This window comes from Artibeus jamaicensis, unplaced genomic scaffold, assembly GCF_021234435.1.
Source record: "Artibeus jamaicensis isolate MK-2021 breed Jamaican fruit bat unplaced genomic scaffold, CSHL_Jam_final contig_2790, whole genome shotgun sequence".
Lineage (NCBI taxonomy): Eukaryota > Metazoa > Chordata > Mammalia > Chiroptera > Phyllostomidae > Artibeus > Artibeus jamaicensis.
Window position 1 is genome coordinate 220,849 of NW_026521616.1, and position 18,890 is coordinate 239,738.

The 18,890-nt window shown below is 42.6% G+C and overlaps 1 protein-coding gene across 2 annotated transcripts in view; it reads left to right on the plus strand.

Annotated features, from left to right (window-relative positions):
• The first annotated feature begins 12,562 nt into the window (after positions 1–12,562).
• Positions 12,563–18,890, plus strand: part of NLK (nemo like kinase) — a 147,547-nt gene continuing 141,219 nt past the window's right edge. Inside the window, exon 1 of one of the 2 annotated variants that reach the window (XM_037162752.2) lies at positions 12,563–14,218. In XM_037162752.2, coding sequence (XP_037018647.1) covers positions 13,761–14,218 — 458 coding nt within the window. In that variant the 5' untranslated portion in view covers positions 12,563–13,760. The remainder of the gene's footprint in view (positions 14,219–18,890) is intronic. The other variant, XM_037162751.2, reaches the window with a different exon arrangement.

Consider the following 18,890-nt stretch of genomic DNA (forward strand, 5'->3'; position numbering starts at 1 on the left):
AGCAGGTTATAAAAACTGTATGTGTAGTATAATATCATGTGGTTTTTTATTATATTTTATTGATTATACTATTGGGGTTGTCCTGATAGTTCCCCCTGTACTCCCCTCCACCCAGCACCCCCCACTCCTTTAGGCAATACCTCATCCTTGCTCATGTCCATGGTCACACATGTAAGTTCTTTGGCTACTTCCTTTCCTATACTGTACTTTACAACCCCAAGGCTATTCAGTAACTACCTATTTGTATTTCTAAGTCTCCTGACCTCTCACCCATTCTCCCACATCCCCTCTCATCTCTTTATCTTTAACCTTTGGCATTTTAATCATGATGTGTCTTGGAGTGGGCCTCTTTGGGTCCACCTTGTTTGGGACTCTCTGTGCTTCCTGGCCTTGCATGTCTATTTCTTTCACCAAATTAAGGAAGTTTTCTTTCACTATTTTTTCAAATGATTTCCAATTTCTTACTCTTCCTCTTCTGCTTCTGGCACCCATATAAGATGAATGTTGGATTACTTAAGGTGGTCCCAAAGGCTGCTACACTATCCTCATTTTATTGGATTCCTTTTCCTTCTTGTTGTTCTGATTGGTTGGTTTTTGCTTCCTTATGTTCCAAATCATTGATTTGATTCTCAGCTTCATCCACTGTGCTGTTGATTCCCTGTAAATTGTTCTTTATTTCAATTAGCGCATCCTTCATTTCTGACTGGATCTTTTTTATGCTGCTGAGGTCCTCACTAAGTTCCTTGTGCATCCTTATAACCAGTGTTTTGAACTCTGCATCTGGTAGATTGCTTATTTCCATGTCATTTAGCTCTTTTTCTGGAATTTTTATCTGTCCTTTCATTTGGTCCCTGTTTCTTTGTCTCGTCTTTTTGGCAGCCTCCCTGTGTTTGTTTCTATGTATTAGGTAGAGCTGCTTTGACTTCATGTCTTGGTAGTGTGGCCTAATGTGGGCTGAAGTACCCAAGCTGGGTATTCAAGGTATGCCCTACATGTGGGCTGAGTACATCCTCCTCTTGTGGTTGAGGCTTGGTTGCTGTTGGCAGATCAGTGGGAGGGATTTACCCAGGCCAGTCAACTGCAAGGATTGGCAGTGACCACTTACCACCAACCTCTGCCCTGTGTGGAAGATCCACTGTGCAGGGGGAAGGGTGGTGGTGCTCTGATGTGGTCTGTAGCTGTCCACTGGGAGCACTGGCCCTGGGGTTTCCCAGGTGGTGCAGGTCAACATCATCCCCCATGTGTGTTTTTCCCAGAACCACCCTGCCTGAGCTATAAAGCAATCTGAGATGGCTGCTACTACATGTGCTGGGCTTGGAGATTTCTAGGCAAAGCTAAGCTATGAATCAAGGCAGGCTGCTGCTAGTACTGGGCCTGGGGCTCACTGAAGGGAGGTGTTGCTTCTTTGAGAGGATGTAGGAAGTTATGAAGTATGAGCCACTCATATGGAAAAGCAGTTTGGGTGGGCCTGTAAGTTAGGTGGGGCAGAGTCTCTGGGGATCTCCAAGGCAGGTCAAGCAGTATTAGCCAGGTAGATAAAATCTTAGATAGGGCACTAGTTTGCAGATTCTGTGGGAGCTGAGCCCGGAAAAGGGACAATGGCTTCTGCTTGCCTTGATGCCAGATATCTCAGCTTCCCCCTGTATGACACTGGTGCCTCTCAAGACACCTCCCCAGTGCTGGAGCTCAGAGGGAGTGAGTCTGAGTAGGTGAGTTTATTTGTGGGTTCTTTAAGAGGAACTGTGTGGGGCTCCTGCAATTTCTTCCACCAAGTCAATCCCTGTTGGTTTTTGCAGCCAGAAGTTGTGGGGACTTATCTTCCTGGTGCTGGAAACCTGGGTTAGGGGTCCCGGTGTGGGGCTGGAACTTGCTCTGTAGATATCCCTCCCAAATTTTTATCCACCACAAGTGGATGTGGTACCAACCCTTTCCGTGTCTGTTTCCTCCTACCAGTCTGGATGGATGTGATGTCTTTAATTCCATAGTTGTCCGACTTCCATTCAACTTGATTTCTGTTGGTTCTGAGCAATGGTTGTTCTATATTTTAGTTGTAATTTTGTTACAGTTGTTCTAAGAGGTCAGCCATGTCTGCCTACACTGCCATCTTGACCAGAAGTCCAAAAGAACAACAGCACACATTTTAAGAACACAGGAAAATGCCCTATGTTTCTAAATGTTGCATATTCATGAGTGTGTGTAAATGCACACAAAACAGTCTCGGTGGGATGCATGCAGAACTGATAATAGGGGTTACCTCTGAGCAGAGTAGAACTGGGTGAAAGAGTCAAAGGAGATTTTTGCTTATATAGTAAACTTTGAACTTTTAAAAACAAGAATCTATTCATTAATTGTATTTTAAAAGTAAGTTACAAATACTTTATAATGCTGCAGCCCCCAGCTGGAGAGTGTGCAACTTTTTTCAAATGTGCTAAAAACTGTTTTGTGCTTTATCATAGCTTGTTGTTGCATACAGTATGCCCCCTCACATGGATCTGCAATTAAATGTATTCTTAAGCCCCCTACCAAATAGTCTAATGCTAAAATATGTGTTCAGCAACGAAATAACTACTTCTATATGAAACTGATCTCATAGAAATAAGATAGTTTAAACTAGCACTGGGGGAGTGATGGGAGACTCAAATGTTAGAAAACTTTTAGTTTCAGGTAATAGCTAATAAGCTTAGTAATCAATGTATGTAAAAAGCTGTTGTTTCAGGAACTGAAGGTATGACCCATCTTGACTCCAGGGGATCATAAGCAGTCCCACCTTTGTGAGACCTCAGGAGGTCTAGCAATCAAGATGGCATCTGAGCCCTTGTACTACAGGGTGAGACACCTACTACCCAGGACACAGATAAAGACCACCATCCAGGGCACAGATGAAAGGATGCTGCAGCTTTTTATCTGATTCACTTTCCCCTGAATTCCAATCTGCTTACCTATACTTTTTTTCTCCTTATCAAAAGAGTTGGTTGAAAATGTAATCTAAGATATATCTGTTAGGGTACAAACTCACCATCTTCTCAGATTACCAGCCATCTGAATAAAGAAAGATTCAATCCCTGATTCTCTCTACTCATTGGGTCTGGTAGGTGACAGGCAGCACGAATTCCAGCTTTTCTGGTTTTGTTATCACACGTGATAAATCATCACTACATTCCATTTTGCAAATGAAGCAGCAGACTCAAGAAGGCAAAGTAACTTGAACCTCACAGAGCTATGAAGTTGCTGGCTCCACATTGCATGGTCTTCCCACCACATCACTCAGCAGGAGGGAATTGCCAAGCAAGTGATACTATAGAGTACAGGGAAGAGTAGGCAGAAAATTCTTCCACTTTCAACCCTGACAGCCAAGGGCCTTCCTCATTGGTCTATGATACCTTTCAATGTTTTTAAATCTCAATCCTTAGTTCCAGGCAGATAGGACCACCTCTGGCCTTTCATCAGATAACACACTCAGAATCATGCTTCCCCTATGTCCTGACTCCTTCCTGCAGCCTTGGAATTCTTTGTGCCTCTTCTCCTACCAAAGTTCTACTCACTTTTCAAGGCTCTGCTCCTGAAACCTCACATCTTTCATGAAGCCTTTTTTTGATACTAGGCCCTTCGGATATCTCCCTCTCCTGAAGAACTCAGACATTCAATGTCTTCAGCTAAAACATGATGCTACAAAAATATACTATGTGATATGGGGCACTTAACACTTTTGAGCTTTAGTTTCTTCATCGGTGAAATGGGGTATTAATACCTATTTTGAAGTAGAATGTAATATCTACTTTGAAGGGATATTAACAGGATTAAATAAGGTCACAAATTAGTACACAAAACACCTAGCATAGTGCCTGACACAGAGTAGCCAGTTAATACAGATAACTTCCTTCCCCCCTTCTACATGTAATTCACTGATCAACTTTTTCCTGGTGTCTCCATTTCCTGTGCTCTTCTCTTGGGGAGTTGGCTGGGGGCACAAAATGTGATACTCAAGTCTTAAATGGTAAATTTCTTCTCCAGTTTCTCCTCATTCATTTCCTAGTGCCCTTCCAGGCCCCCTATCAGCCCTATGACAGGGCGTAAAGCTGTCAGTGCCAAAGTAAAGCTGGAGGCCTGATGGAACAGAGTGTGAGGAAGGCTACAAACTTTTGAATATTTGGCAGTATTGTGGGTCAAAGGGCATGTCTGTGCTCAGCTACAGGGAGGCATAACAAGGGGAGTGAGACAGGACAGTGGAAAAAGCAGTTTGGGGGCAATGCAGCGCCAGGAGTAAAAACTAAGATAGAGGTAGAATATGGTAACAAGCTGGGGACTGAGTAAGGCCAGACAAACCCAAGTTTACATGTTGCCCAGGCCTCCTGTTGAGGCCCTGGCTCTTCTTCCTTCACAGTTGGGCCTCCACCCAACTCAATAACACAGCCTGAGCCCCACAAGTGTTCCCTTTGCACGTAGGGACTTGGACCCCATCTTACCTTTCTCTGTCTTTCAGCTTCAAACCCGAGGACCAAACCTTAGCCCTGACTCATTCCCTTGGCCATAAGAGTCAGGCGAAGTCCAACACTTTCCCCCTTTCCAGATGCATCATTGATGAACATTTTATCTTAAAGTTGGTCTTTTAAAAAGTTTCAAAATATGTAATAAAAGCATTATTCTTAACATTTGTAGATGCCCTTCATTACTTTGATTTCTTAATTCAGTAAATGAAAGCCTAACTTGCATTCATTGAACATACAATAAAACAAGGGATGTTTCATAATGTTATACAGAAAATGTCCTGTGGATCCATTTTCAGCTTGGGCTCCGAATGCGACAAGACACTTTTCATTAGAAGGGCAATGATGAGCCTTGCACAAAACTTTCAGCTATCCACCCCCAATACATCAATTACAGAGCTCAACCTTCACAACAGAGTAAAAGTTGCTCCTCCTGAGAGTTTCTAGAGACACTGGCCCCAGGTTAGAAAGAGAGCCTTCGATGGCCATTCCTGAAGTTAGCAGGTGACATCCCATTCTCCAAGACCACACTGAGCACTATTCAGGCAAAAACTGAGCCTGGTTCCCAAAACTTGCTGCATATTGGAACCTCCAGGGATCTTTAAAAACAACGAACACCTTGCTTCGGTGGTGTGCTGGTAAGTGCTTAACAATCGGCTCTTTAGAAAGAACAAAAAGCCAGGAGTTTTAGAAAGAACAAAATGTATAATCTATTTCAGTTGAATTAAAAACTTTCACCATGGTTGACTTCAAGCATGATTTTATTGAAGATGGAATTAGAAAGAGATATACAATACAGTCTCCCAAACCAGGTGATAGCTGACCTCTACCCGGTGCCCATGCCATTTAATTGGTCGGGGGTTTGACCTGGACATTGGGATTTGTAAGAGCTTTCCATTAGATTAAAATGTGCAGCAAAACTTGGAACCACTAGGTTAAAGGGCCATGTAATTAAGTTTCAGAAGCAAGAAGCAGGCCAGTTGATTGCCTTTCAGTGACAAATATAACCAACAGCTAGATTGCAATACTTGCCTCCTCCCCTCCATACATTTTCTTCCACTAAGCAAGCCTCCATGGGAAACTCAACCAGAAGAAGGTGGCTGTGTGGGCGTGGTCTCAGAGCAGGGGGCGGAGTGGAAGTGGGGGTGTGGAGGGGAGGCTGGTGGGAGAACCAAAGAGCCAGAATCATTGTGCCAATGTAAATTGATTGGCAATTTACACTGATTTAATGTAAATTAAATCAATTTACATTAAATTGATTGGAAATTTGTTGATTGGAAATTCTTGGTGGTTCTGGAAACACTGATCAATTCCTGCTCAAGAACACCCCTCCAGGGTGATATCATGACTTTTCTGTTAAAACCATTTTTATTCTGAGTGGCAAGCACTTGGTTTGCTTTATTCCTAATCGTTATACCTTCAGCTGTGTTGATTGAACGCTAGTCATTTTGATTGAAGTCTACCTAAATCTCCACAGGGGAGGTGGGAGAGGAATAACGTTTTCTTCTATAGCTGGCTGGCCGGGCCTCACCCTGGGTTCCCACAGCCCTTTCTGCTGATTTGTCATGATTCTTATCACATGGCATTACAGATGTTTACCTGTCTGGTGCTCCGGAAGCTCGCTGAGTGTGGGGAATGTGTTTCTTTTTCCCTCTGTACCCCCAGTGGCCAGTACTGGTTCTTAAGCTGAAGTAAACTCAGCTCATTTATCACATTATAAAGTATGTGATAAAGTACTTTAGTGACTTTTAAGGAAAACATTTCCCTGTCCTTTAGAATTAGCACCCAATTATAGATATCAGAGTAGGTTATTTTCCTATTAATATGCCTAAACAAAGCATGATTTCAAATGCTTTCCAGGGCAGTACAAACACCTATAAGACATGTAGTGAAAGTTTGTTCAACATGATTTCCTCCTGCAAGACAAAATTCAGAGATGTTTAGAACATTTTTATTAAATATGTCCAAATATTTTTGTGTCATTTGAAAGGGACAAGTTCGCTGTAACATGGGGTTAAACAAAGGGTAATGAAAAGAATATAAGTCATTCTTTTCAAAAGATAACTTTCAGGTCTTCTTGAGTTTTGGTTTTCTATTGTTCCTCTGGTACTTTCTTTACTCTGGTGTGATGAATCCAAGGTTTTGTTTCTGCTAACTTCACTGCGGTGGGGTAGTAAGGAATATGTCCCAAGGTTCAGTCCACTTTTGTTCTAGTTGGCTTTCTGGAGATTCTATCTTCCAAATCTTGAGGAGCATCTGGTCTCCAGACTCAAAGGAATGTAGCCAAACCTGTGGGGGAGAGGTCTCTGATACAAGCAAGGTCATTCATTACAGCTAAGTTCTGACTTAAACGTTATACATTTTCTTTACCTTCACTTCTTGAGCTGTATACATTTCTCCCACTCCAATCATAACCTGAAATGGTCATCCGTACCAAATGCATCCCACTTTGAGGAGCCACCCTCATCCTGAGCAGAGCAATAGGCAAAGCTTGATCCCAATAGAGATGAGTTTCTTGGCACAGCTTGGCAATATTTTCTTCAAGATGTGGGTCAGCTCTGGCTGGTATAGATCAGTGGATTGAGCGTGGGCTGTGAACCAAAGTGTCATAGGTTCAATTCCCAGTCAGGGCATATGCCTGGGTTATGGGCCAGATCCCCAGTGGGGGCCACGTAAGAGGCAACCACATATTGATATTTCTCTCCCTCTTTCTCCCTGCCTCCCCCTCTCTCTAAAAATAAATGGATAAAATCTTTTTTAAAAAAAGATGTGATTCATATTCTGTACATTTCCAGAAGGGTAGGTCTCCACGCCGTGTGGTCTCCACTTGATTCCTAAAAACTTACTACCCTTCTGTGTAATTTCTGAAACAAAAGCAGGTCCATGATCTCTCTGGATGCTACCGGGTAGGCCAAAGCAGGGAAGTATTTCCTTCATTAAGCCTTTCACTACCTCGAGGATTTCTTCACTCTGATAGGATAGGCTTCTACTCACCCTGAAAAGGCGTCAACAATGCCCAGCAAATACTTCCACCCTTGAACCCTTGGCATCTGGGTGAAGTCTATCTGCCAGTCCTCAAATGGCCTCTGTCCTTGGTATTGTTTCCCTTCTTTTGATGGGGATCTGTCTTGGGATTGTTCTTCTGGAACACAGCACATCTAGCAGTTCCTTTCTGAGTTTCCAAGTTTAACAGATCTGATGTAGAAAATGAATTACATACTGAATAATATCCAGTGGGCTGGCCCTCTGGGCCTACTCCCACTGGAAGTCTCCACAAAGGGTATTGCCCTGCCCTGGTAGCGGCTTTTCCTCCACTGAGTTTGGTTCCCTGGTGGGTTTGAGACAGCGAGACCAGTTCAGGGTCACTTTCCCCAGTTCCCTCAGCCAGGTGAGGAGGAAGGTCCCTCAGGGCTGGAGGGACCATGGGAACCTGGCCATACTCATAGAAGTCATAATATCTATAGCTTCCTGGGCCCTTCCCTCCAAACTTCTGCTATCTTTCACAGGCAAATTCCCTCTTCTCTGGACCATTAATCTATTTCCTTTTAATCCTGCATCCTGATGATATAAACTCATGAAAGTTTCTAGGTAAGGCATTTTTCCCACTTCCCTGATCTTTGATAAAACTACTCTAGTTACAGTATAATACAGTAATTTAAAAACCCATTCAGTGGCCAGTGCTCTCCTGAGTCTAGATTATTCAATACATAAACCAAACAGTATTACAATAAAGATCATTTCTTTTTACTCATAGGTTTATAAGCATAGGTTGACCAATTAGCCAAAACTTGCCTCAAAGGGCTGTTTCCTGGAACAGAGTCTTTTCCCCCCATTCTATCAGACAGAACTCTGTAATATCACAAAAACCAGAAGGCACCTTGCTTAAACCAGAAGAAACATTTTTCGCCAGACAGAGCTCTGTAAACCAGAAGGCACCTTACTTCCTAATGATCTAAGTTGTGACCCGGGCTTGTATAACCCGAACCAGAAAGCGTAATGACTCAAAGGTGAAAACGACGGGAAGTGCTGAGAGTTGGAGAGGAGAGTCCCCAAGTGAAGTCACTTGGCATGTGCTAGAAAGTTTCCAAATCTGCACCTCTGGGGCCCCCAGCCCAGATAGCCAATGGGACTCCCCACAAAATACGCAGACTTACAGGAGAGTCCCAAAGTCCATAGCAGTGCAGAGTTGCCAGAACGTGAAACCAGAAAAGTTGGCATTCATGCTGCCTGTCACCTACCAGACCCAGTAAGCAGAGACAGGGATTGAATGTTTATGGTTGATTTATTCAGATGGCCAGCAATCTGAGAAAATGGCAGGTTTGTATCCTAACAGGCCATCTTAAATTCCATTTTCAATCAATTCTTTTGATAAGGAGAAGAAAAGTGTAGGTAAGGGGATTGGACTTCAGGGAACAAGTTAATCAGATAAAAAGCTGTAGCATCCTTCCATCTGTATCCTGGGCAGCGGACAGCTTACCCTGGAATACAATAGCTCAGATACCATCTTGATTGCTTATAGTCCTCCTGAGGCACTAAGGTCAAACTGCTTATGGTTTTCTGGAGTCAAGGTTGGTCAAAACTTCAGTTCCTGGAACAATAGCTTTTTACATACATTGATTACTAAGCTTATTAGCTATTACCTGAAACCAAAATTTTTCTAACATTAGAGTTCCCCGTCAGTAACACTCATTGAGCACCCAGACTGTTGAATGTGAGTTGCTCCTTTGTTTGTCCTTTAACACCCTGTCCTGGCTGAAGTTCTACAAAGTCTCCACAGACAACTCAAGATGGAGCCAGTTCTTGGAAAAAAAAGGGAAGATCACCTCCCACTTCCTGCACATTCTATTCCTGCTTATGCATTCTGATGTCCTGCTTGCTTTTTCAGGCTCTAAGTGCTATCCTGCTGACTCACTTCCGACTTCTTGTTCATCGTGCTCAGCTCCTGAAAATGGAACAGAATGGAAAGGGCCGGATATTGTGCTGTCTGGCAATGTCTTTAAGAGGAATTGAGTGACTGTCAGGCCAGCCCCATGTGGATGGAATGTTGGGGACATGAACTGAACAATACCCCAAGTGTTTTTCTCATCTGACACGTAGGACACTCTGCCTGGACTGTAATACTAATAATAACCACCCCACTTAATGCCACTGATGAGGAGCCAGGGAAGCCCTGGGCTATGTGCTTCCCATGACTGTCTATTTGAATCATCATAAAAACTGGAAAAGTCAGGGATCCTCTTTATTTTATGGACAAGGAAATTCAGACTAAGACGGACTAAGAAACTCACGCAAAATCATAGAACTAGAAAGGAGTAGAGCAGGGGTTCAAATCCATGATCTATATTTATACTGTCTAATAGGGTAGCCACTAGCCACATGAGGCTAATGAGCACTTGAAATATGACTAGTGTGGCTGAGGAAATTGAATTATTACTTATTTTTTAATCCTTACCCAAGAATATGTTTTTATCGATTTTAGAGACAGAGGAAGGGGGTCGGGGGAGAGAGAGAGAGAGAGAGAGAGACAGAGGGATATCAGTGTGTGAGAGAAACATTGATTGGATTCCTCCTGTACATGCCCCAACCAGGGGTCAAACCTGTGACCTAGATATGTGCCCTGACTGGGAACTGAACCCACAAACTTTTGGTGCACAGGACTATGCTCCATCCATCTGAGCCACTGGGCCAGGGCAGATTTTAATTCACATATTTCCTCCCCCATTACTGAAACTAGTACCATACTTACATATAGTTTGTGCTCAATAAATATTTGTATCAGGAGTAAATAAATAACTCTTAATATGCACTCATTTTTCTGGTGAAATGGATTACTTCTTTATTTCATATGTATTAAGCACTTTCTAGGTGCTAAGTACTATACTAGGTGCTGAAAAGTAAAAGTTTAAGAAGATTTATCCCCTTTCCTCTAGGCCAGTGCTTCTCAAACTTTAGCATGTGTAAGAATCACCTGGAGGGCTTGTTAGACAGAGTCCTGCCTCACCCCCTTCCAAAAGATTCTGATTCAGTAGATCTGGGGTAGACCCTGAGACTTTGCATTTCCAAGAAGCCTCTAGGAAAACACACTTTGGAGGCAACTGATATGCATTGTGAAATTGGAAAGGCATCTCAAATATCATGTGAGGATTGGGCTAGGGCAGGAGAATGAACATATATTAAATTTTTACTGTTTGCCAAGAACTTTTAAATACATTACCTCATTTAATTCTCACCTCAATTTGATGAGGCATATATTATTATCTTCCTTTTCTGTTGAGGCAACTGAAACTCAGGTTAGTTGATTTACCTAAGTCACAGAGCTAGTAAACAGCAGAACTTAGATTGGTACCCACTTCTACAAATATTTACTGTGTCTTCATCTTTTAGATGCTGCCCTAGGAATCAGGTATACAACATTGAGTGGGACAGACAAGCTTTCTGTCCTCATCAAATTCAGTAAATGATTAAAATAATAGAGTTTTCAGTGCTATGAAGGAGGTAGTGCATGGAGTTTACAACAGAGACACAACTCTACAACAGGGCTGGGGAAAGCTTTCCAGGGGGGAAAAAAGGGCAAAATTTACATGAAGACCTGAAGGATAAGTTCAGGCCTAGAATAGAGGCTAGGTGGGGAGTGTTTTGAACTGAAGATATGCATGAAGGTTTGAAGGGACTGAAAAAAGCTTAGAATGTCTGAAGTAAAGAGGATAGAGGTAATGAATAAGGCACTCGGGGAAGGCAGGAATCATATAATGCTGGGCCATTCAGACTTACTGACTTTAATTAAGAGTAGGAGCATGGTCAGACTTGTATTTTTAAAAGATCTCTATCTTCTCAGTGGAGGAAGGATTAGAGAATAGCTATGTGGCCAGGGTGATGCATTAAAGATGCTAGAGGTGAAAATTTGGATAATACTGTGGTGACTGGGGAAGGGGAGGAAATTCGCAGTGTTTGAAAGTGTTTAAACTTGATGATTGATGGGAAGGGGAGGAGTGGGTAGGCAAAAGAGGAATCAAAAATGATCTCCAGAGTTCTGAGTGAACACTTTTAGTAAAATAAGGTTCTGTAAGCTTATCATTTCTTATTTTAAAAGAAAAGGTAAATTAAGATGAGTGACGTTATGTGAAAATGAAAGATGATGTTTTAGTAAGACTTCAATGACTAGAACTTATTGATTTGAAAAAAGGAGAGGGAATTGCAATCTTTGTGGTTAAGTTTATTATTTTTGTTGCATTAATTTGCATCAATAGCCTTACTGTCTATTGAGAGCTGAGTTGTGAATGCTAGAGATAATACCTCTTTTTCCAAGTTCAGGATTAGCCATTAAGGACCAGTCATAAGCTATGAACAGTTATCTTGGACCTTGAATTTCCGAACCTCCACGTCACTTTTGCTCCCCCTACTTCTCCACACCTTATGCCTTGGAAATGGATAGTAGAGGGCTCCTATCAATGGACCATTGAAGACTTGAACTCCGCCTTCTTTGCCTAGGCTCCGCCCCCTTCCCTTCAGGCCACACCTCTTTCACTGATCCCGCCCCCGAAAGAAGTCGTAGCTGATATGACAGCGAAGTCTCCACAATCCTGACCTATAGGGGATTTGAAGGGTGGGACTGAGATCAACCTTCTTTTCTATTTGTTAAATCAAGTGTCTATCTGGCCCCAGTCCCAGCCCACTTCACCTTCGAGCCAAGGATTGGTTGAGCTGATCTTGGTGGCTTGCTCATGATTGGTTCTTTCATTCCACCCTCTCTTCCAGCTTTGCAGGCGGGGTTAGCACGCAGCTTCCTGCTCCTGCCAAAAAAATAAAAGAAGAAAAAGAAAAGAGGTGAGCTGCGAAAGAAAAATGTCACGGAGATCTCTGGTTTTTAATTCGCTTTTAGCCTTGTCTGTCAGGCCAAATTCTGCCTTTTGATTGGTTGTTTTACCTGTCCATCCCGAACCGGGGGCGGGATTTCCCCAGGAGACCCACTCCTTGTTGCCACTGGCCAAGGAGTGCGCCTGTCTGAAGCTCAGGTCCTAGGATTGGAGGCGGATGCGGACAGGTGGGCGTGGATTGGCTAGGGTAGCCGGTCAGTGTGAGACGGGGGCGGGGCCTCGGCGGCTGGTTGCGCGTGTCCGCCGCTGCCTCCGCTCTATCCGGCTTTGCTAGGGGAGGTGAGTCTGGCCGCGGCTGCACCGGTGGCTGAGGAGGCGGCGGCTGAGGAGAAAACGGCCTCAGCGACTGAGGAGAAAGCGGCCCCGGGGACTGAAGCCGGGTGGGGGGGTGGGGGGGAGACGGAGCAGCCTTGAGCCCTGAGGGGGCCGTCGTGCGGGGGGGGACCCACCCGCTCTCCCCCCCAACCCTTCTAGCAGAAGCAGCCGGCTGCGGGGGTAGGAGTCTGCCCTCTTCTGACTGCATCCCGCCCGCCTCTCGGAGCTGCTGTTCTTTGGCCCCGGGACCCTAACCTCATCCCGGGGCGGTTCCCTCTGTCTGGGCGTCCGAGCGCTGCCCACATCTCTTTCATTCCTCCCTGCACCTCCTTACCTTCACTTTGCCCAGATTCCCTTTCTCCTCTCTGTCCTGCCCTGTCGCCTCCTCGGCTCACTCTGTCCCCTCCTGCCTGCTTCCTTGGCTCTTTTCTGCTCCGGAAAGTTTAGTATCCCCCTCGTCCGCGCCCCCCACCCCCCCACCAATCAGGTCACCCAGACCGGGAGTAGGGGGAGATGTAGGGAGGCCTGAGAGTTCGAGGGGGGGAAACTGGTTTCCCTGAAAATTTTCCCCCATCCTTTTATTTTGGGGTGGTTCGATTTTTTTTAATTGTATTTTTGAGAAGGTGGTAGGTGTTTAGAAAAGGATGTGGGAATGGAAGGGGTAGATGAGTCAACCTTCTTACGAGATTCCAAGGGTGGTGTGTTACCTGATCCTTTTCGTGTGTGGAGTTCAGGGGGTCGGGAGGTTTGGCCTTTATTCCCACATTCGAAGTTGGAACCGCCCCCAAATTAAGGATGGAGTTTTAGTACCCACTTGTGGCAGGAAACCTGGGGGGAAGGGGGTCCCTTTTTCCTTTTCCTTTTCTTTTTCCTTTCATTTTATTTTTTGGCAACCCACACCCTTCCACACACACTCACCCCAAAATTAAACACCAAGATCCTCTAACTTGTTTGGATTGACTGATGAAGACATAAAGCCAGTTACGCTCCATGTTTTTTGAGGTGGAGTGAGTGGTTTTTCTTCATTTTTAAATGGCCAAATGACAGCTTGACCTAGTTTGCTTTCCAATCAAAGGGCATTTTTTGAATGTCTCTTTGTGGCGCAAGAGCCAACGCAAAAATGATGGCGGCTTACAATGGCGGTACATCTGCAGCAGCAGCAGGTCACCACCACCACCATCACCATCACCTTCCACACCTCCCTCCTCCTCACCTTCACCACCACCACCACCCTCAACACCATCTTCATCCGGGGTCGGCTGCTGCTGTACACCCTGTACAGCAGCATACGTCTTCGGCAGCTGCGGCAGCCGCAGCAGCGGCCGCAGCGGCTGCCATGTTAAACCCTGGGCAACAACAGCCATATTTCCCATCACCGGCACCTGGTCAGGCTCCTGGACCAGCTGCAGCAGCCCCAGCTCAGGTACAGGCTGCTGCAGCTGCTACAGTTAAGGCGCACCATCATCAGCACTCGCATCATCCACAACAGCAGCTGGACATTGAGCCGGATAGACCTATTGGATATGGAGCCTTTGGTGTTGTCTGGTGAGTATCAAAAGAAAAGCACAACTTCTCATGGTTTCTTCTCATTGTGATTGGGCGAGTCATCTTTTAGGGTTATCTCCATGTTGACCAAAGTGGAGCAAGCTTCTTCACCCAACTTAAGGGTGTAGGAAGACACCCTCACTTACAAGGTAAAGAAGCCTAATGAATAGGCTACCCAGGCTTTTGAGCCATGGCAAGTTTTGGTGGAGAACCCTCTGATGAGTAACACATGAGTTTGCTGTCTGCCAAACTTTTTGCTTAGAATCTAAGCAAGCCACCGAGTGTAGGATCAGTAGACGTATGTATGAAACGTTTTCCTATGAAGATCGTGGTCATCTCATTTGCCCAATTGCAGCAAATGTCACAATTGACCGAAACTCAATTCCTTTTCATTGTCTTATTGGAATATACTTTGTATAATTATTTTGCCGTCCCTTCCATCTTTTCAGTCCTTAATTTGTGATCTTGATCCCCAGAAAGAGGATAGTATTCATAGTCAAACCAATTAAGTCATTTTTTGAGTGATTTATTTTAAACCGTAAAGCTACAGTTGGGAAGTATGTAGCTTTAGCCTTTTGATAAGAATGTCTTAAATATAGCATCACACATGAGTACCACAAATGAGGTCAGTAGACTGCAGCTACGCAGTGGCCCACATTCAGTGTAATGTTTTAGTGTTGTTTGGTGTCTCTTAAGTTGCTGTTATCCCTTGGTTGCTGTAGTAGGAAGTATACTTTTTAAACGTATGAAACTGCTCTACTTTAGTTAGTGCTAAGATATTTTTAAAAGTCCAAGGGCTTCTTACATGCAACGTTTTGTCTGTTTGCCCTTAGGAAGATAAGTAGTTTATAGTAAAATGTATTTATCATTATAGGATTTGTTCCTATCAAAACTAGAGTGAACCAAGTTTTCCCCCCAAGAATTCAGTATTCTGGTGTGGATAGATGAATTGATGTTTTGAGTGCATTAAAAAATAGATTCTTGTTAATCTATTTTCTAGAAAAGCCCCCGTCACCATAGGAAAATTAACTTTCTGGAACTAGCCTGGTAAATGTTTCTTTTTGTCACTGATTGTATCTGGCCATCTTTATGTATATTTCAGATTTTATTTATTTTTTAAAAATACCAAATACCCAGTTTTTTTTAAAAGATTTTATTTATTTATATTTAGAGAGGGTGAGGGAGAGAAACATCATTGTGCAGTTGCCTCTCACATGTCCCTGACTGGGGACCTGGCCCTCAACTCAAGCATGTACCCTAGACTGGGAATTGAATTGGTAACCCTTTGGTTTGCAGGCCGGTGCTCAATTCACTGAGCCACACCAGCCAGGGTTTATTTCAGATTTTATGATCTAGGAGGTTGCTGCTGTACTGCTCCCTTCTCCAAGGTCGTGTTATTCCTGGTGGGAAAGAGTACAGCCAGTAATGAGTGGAGAGTATAGCCCTTGTCTCTGCTGAGGGACCTGCCTGTTCCTGCATTTCTCTCTTCCATATCCTATTCTCAGTGGTTGCACTGTGAACTTCCTTCCATTCCTTGCCTGAGCATTGAGGATTCGAAGCTTGGTGACGGTGGTAAGGGTGGACAGGAAAAGGTTGTTCCTCGTTTTAAATTTTGTTACCGATTTCCGGAGAATTTGTGTGGATTCTCTTAGATGTGGATACTCCTTCATTTTAGTGCCTTGCATACAATACTAAGAACTAGAGATACGGGTTGCATTTTCTATTCTATAAAGGTGTTACCTACATTTCTATCAAATGGTGGTGTGACTTGCAGAAGTTTTAACTTCAAGTTGATGCTAAGGAACAGTTTTTATTTTTAAAGGGGGAAGCGAGGAACTGGAGTGCTGAAACATCTCCAATCATGAACATTCTGATAGTGGGTATTATAAATTACTGATATGTGAAAATCCCAGATGTGTTTGATTTGAATTCATTCTAGGTTCTTTCTGTGACCCCTTCGACCACTCAATGGAGTTTGTTTGAAGTACTTGAAATTGTCTTCTATGCACTGCCTTCTGTTGTAGTACACCACTTGTCTTGTGTTTGCCAGTAAACCCCTAAAAGGGCTGTGGTCTACTAGAATACTTTGTAAGGGCATTTATTTGTTTGTTTGTTTGTTTATTTATTTATTTGAGGGGAAGGGGGAGAGAGAGGAAGAGAAACATCGATGAGTGGTTGCCCCTTGAGCACCTCGTGCGCCCCCTACTGGGGAACCTGGCCCACAACCCAGGCTTGTGCTCTGCCTAGGAATTGAACCAGCGAGCCCTTGTTTACAGGGCAGCACTCAGTCCACTGAGCCACACCAGCCAGGGCTAGAACACTACTTTTTCTCCCCACTACTAAGCACAGTGCTGTGGCATCTTTGCTGCTTGGTTACTTGATCTGGTCAGGTCCCATTGTTCTTTAGCCAAATTTTTCTAGTTAGTTGCATTGAATGTTTTTGTCAGCTGTTATAGGTGGAATACAATTTGGTATGAAAAAAAGGAAGAGTTCCAGGTGTCTGTTTTAGTATGCAAATGCATTTCTATTTTTATATTTCCATACTGTTGACTTGCTGTCTGAATTGCTTATTGTATTTGAAATTTAACTGCTATGTGACCTGAGTAAGATTATTAAAAGTAGAGATTTGAACACCAAACCAGAGTGAACTGTACTCATATTCTTAAACCCAAGCTGAAGATATTACTGAGGTGTTTTACATTTTAACTAACTGAACCAGAGTTTTTCTTTTTAATTTAGAAAGCATCCAACAGAAACAACTATTTTCTAAAATGATTACAATGTAACATAAAAATATTCTCTCAGTGATACATCATTTGATTTAAAGCACCATAAACCTACTTGGATATTATAAAATTCACTTCGATTCAAATATATTTAATGCGTTTTGTGAGTATTTTTCTTCTGGCATGACACAGGAAAGTATACTGTATCTGCTTTCATTTTTTTTTTTTCTGGAGATGAACCCAGTGGTACTAACTGTTGGTGAAAAATGCTGCATATAATTTTGAGGGATATTGTTCCTGCATGTAGACAAGGAGAGATATTTATAGAAGTGATGCAGCATTTTACCATTCAGATTTATCACTGAACAATTTAGTCTACCAGGCTTGATTTCTCTTTCTGCTGAATTTAGTGGAATAATTTATCAGTATTGGACAGTTGTGTAAAAGTAGTGAATTACCTATTAGTTTGCCATATAGATGGTGCTTTGACAGTTCAGTTAAGGTTTCATTAATAACTGTCTTCTGTGTTTTATCTCAAAGTAGGGGTTCCAGTTTACCTTGTAATATCATGGGATAGTGTGAGATACACTCATTGCCAGTGATAGAATATTGTTCATGGGTTATCAAAGCCTTATATATAATTTGAACTTTATCAGATGTTAGGGCTTCCATATGGTCATTTTCATAATGCAAAACCAAAATGCAAAACAACACCCAAACAGAAACCTAAGTCATTTGGTGAGGATTTTATAAATACCTTTTTGTCTGTAGTTCATTCTTACCAGAGGAAGCGATATATTGTGCTTAAAGATGTGACCGCTCTGGGACAAAGAGTATTCCGGCGTAAGGCTTCAGGGTCTTATGAGGTATATACTTTTGAGAATTTGAGGAGCCGATTACATGAGAGAAGTTTGAAGACTGCTAAATCCAGGCAGTTTTGATACTGGCAGTCTGAACTCTCACAGATTGAATTAACAGCGCGTATTGCCATTTTGATAAAAGTGAATATGGAGAAAGCTTCTGCTTTATAAAATTAGTGTTTTGGTTTTTTACTTATCTGATTAATTAAAAGATAAAGGTCCTGGAATTAATTTGGTCTGGTGCCTTTGAACTCCAAGTTGGAGAACTTTGAATTTTATTCTTACACCTTCCACAGGTTACTGTTATTTGTCTTTCAAAACTTAAGTATCACTATAGTGATACTTAGTTACCAGCTGTGTGATATTGATAAGTTGTTTAACCTTTCTTTTCCTCATCTATAAAATGAGGATAATAATAGCTATCTCATAGGATCACTGTAAGGATTAAATGAGGTAATCTTTATAAACCAATGAATACACTGTCTAGCACACAGTAAGCACTCAATAAACATTAGCTTCTTAAAATTATAATTATTATTGGTAGAAAAATCAGACTGTTATAGTAGTGTGCACAGAAGTGGTTTCATATATGTTCAGATTTACCAGGTGAAATCGACATGCAGACTGTTTTTGGAGGTGAGATTTTACCATAGAGTGTGCACTTAGTTGTGCTATGTGCCAGGGAGAGTCAGGGAAAAATATTCGGTGCTGTTCTCTCAATTACTTAAAAAACAAATGCAGAAAAATGTACATACATCTTTGTATGGATTTGGTAGGTGTTCTAGTCATTTCTACTGTTTTAGGAAGTGTTATGGATTTTACATACTGGGAAGGAAATTAGGAAATTAATTTTTTTCTTCTTAGAATGTAACAAATGAAGGACATTCTTATTATCAAAGTCCCAGCTTTACTGGAAATACATTTTACTTGTGTTTAGATGAAAAAGTGTGACTTGCTAAATAAAATCCCAGTGAGGTGGGAAAGTATGTGTGATTTAATGGAAAATTATTCAGTGTAAATCCTTATGCAATGCAAAGATTGTCTAGCTTGCTCATCTTGTGAAAATTAGAGCCTTTTTTTTTTGGT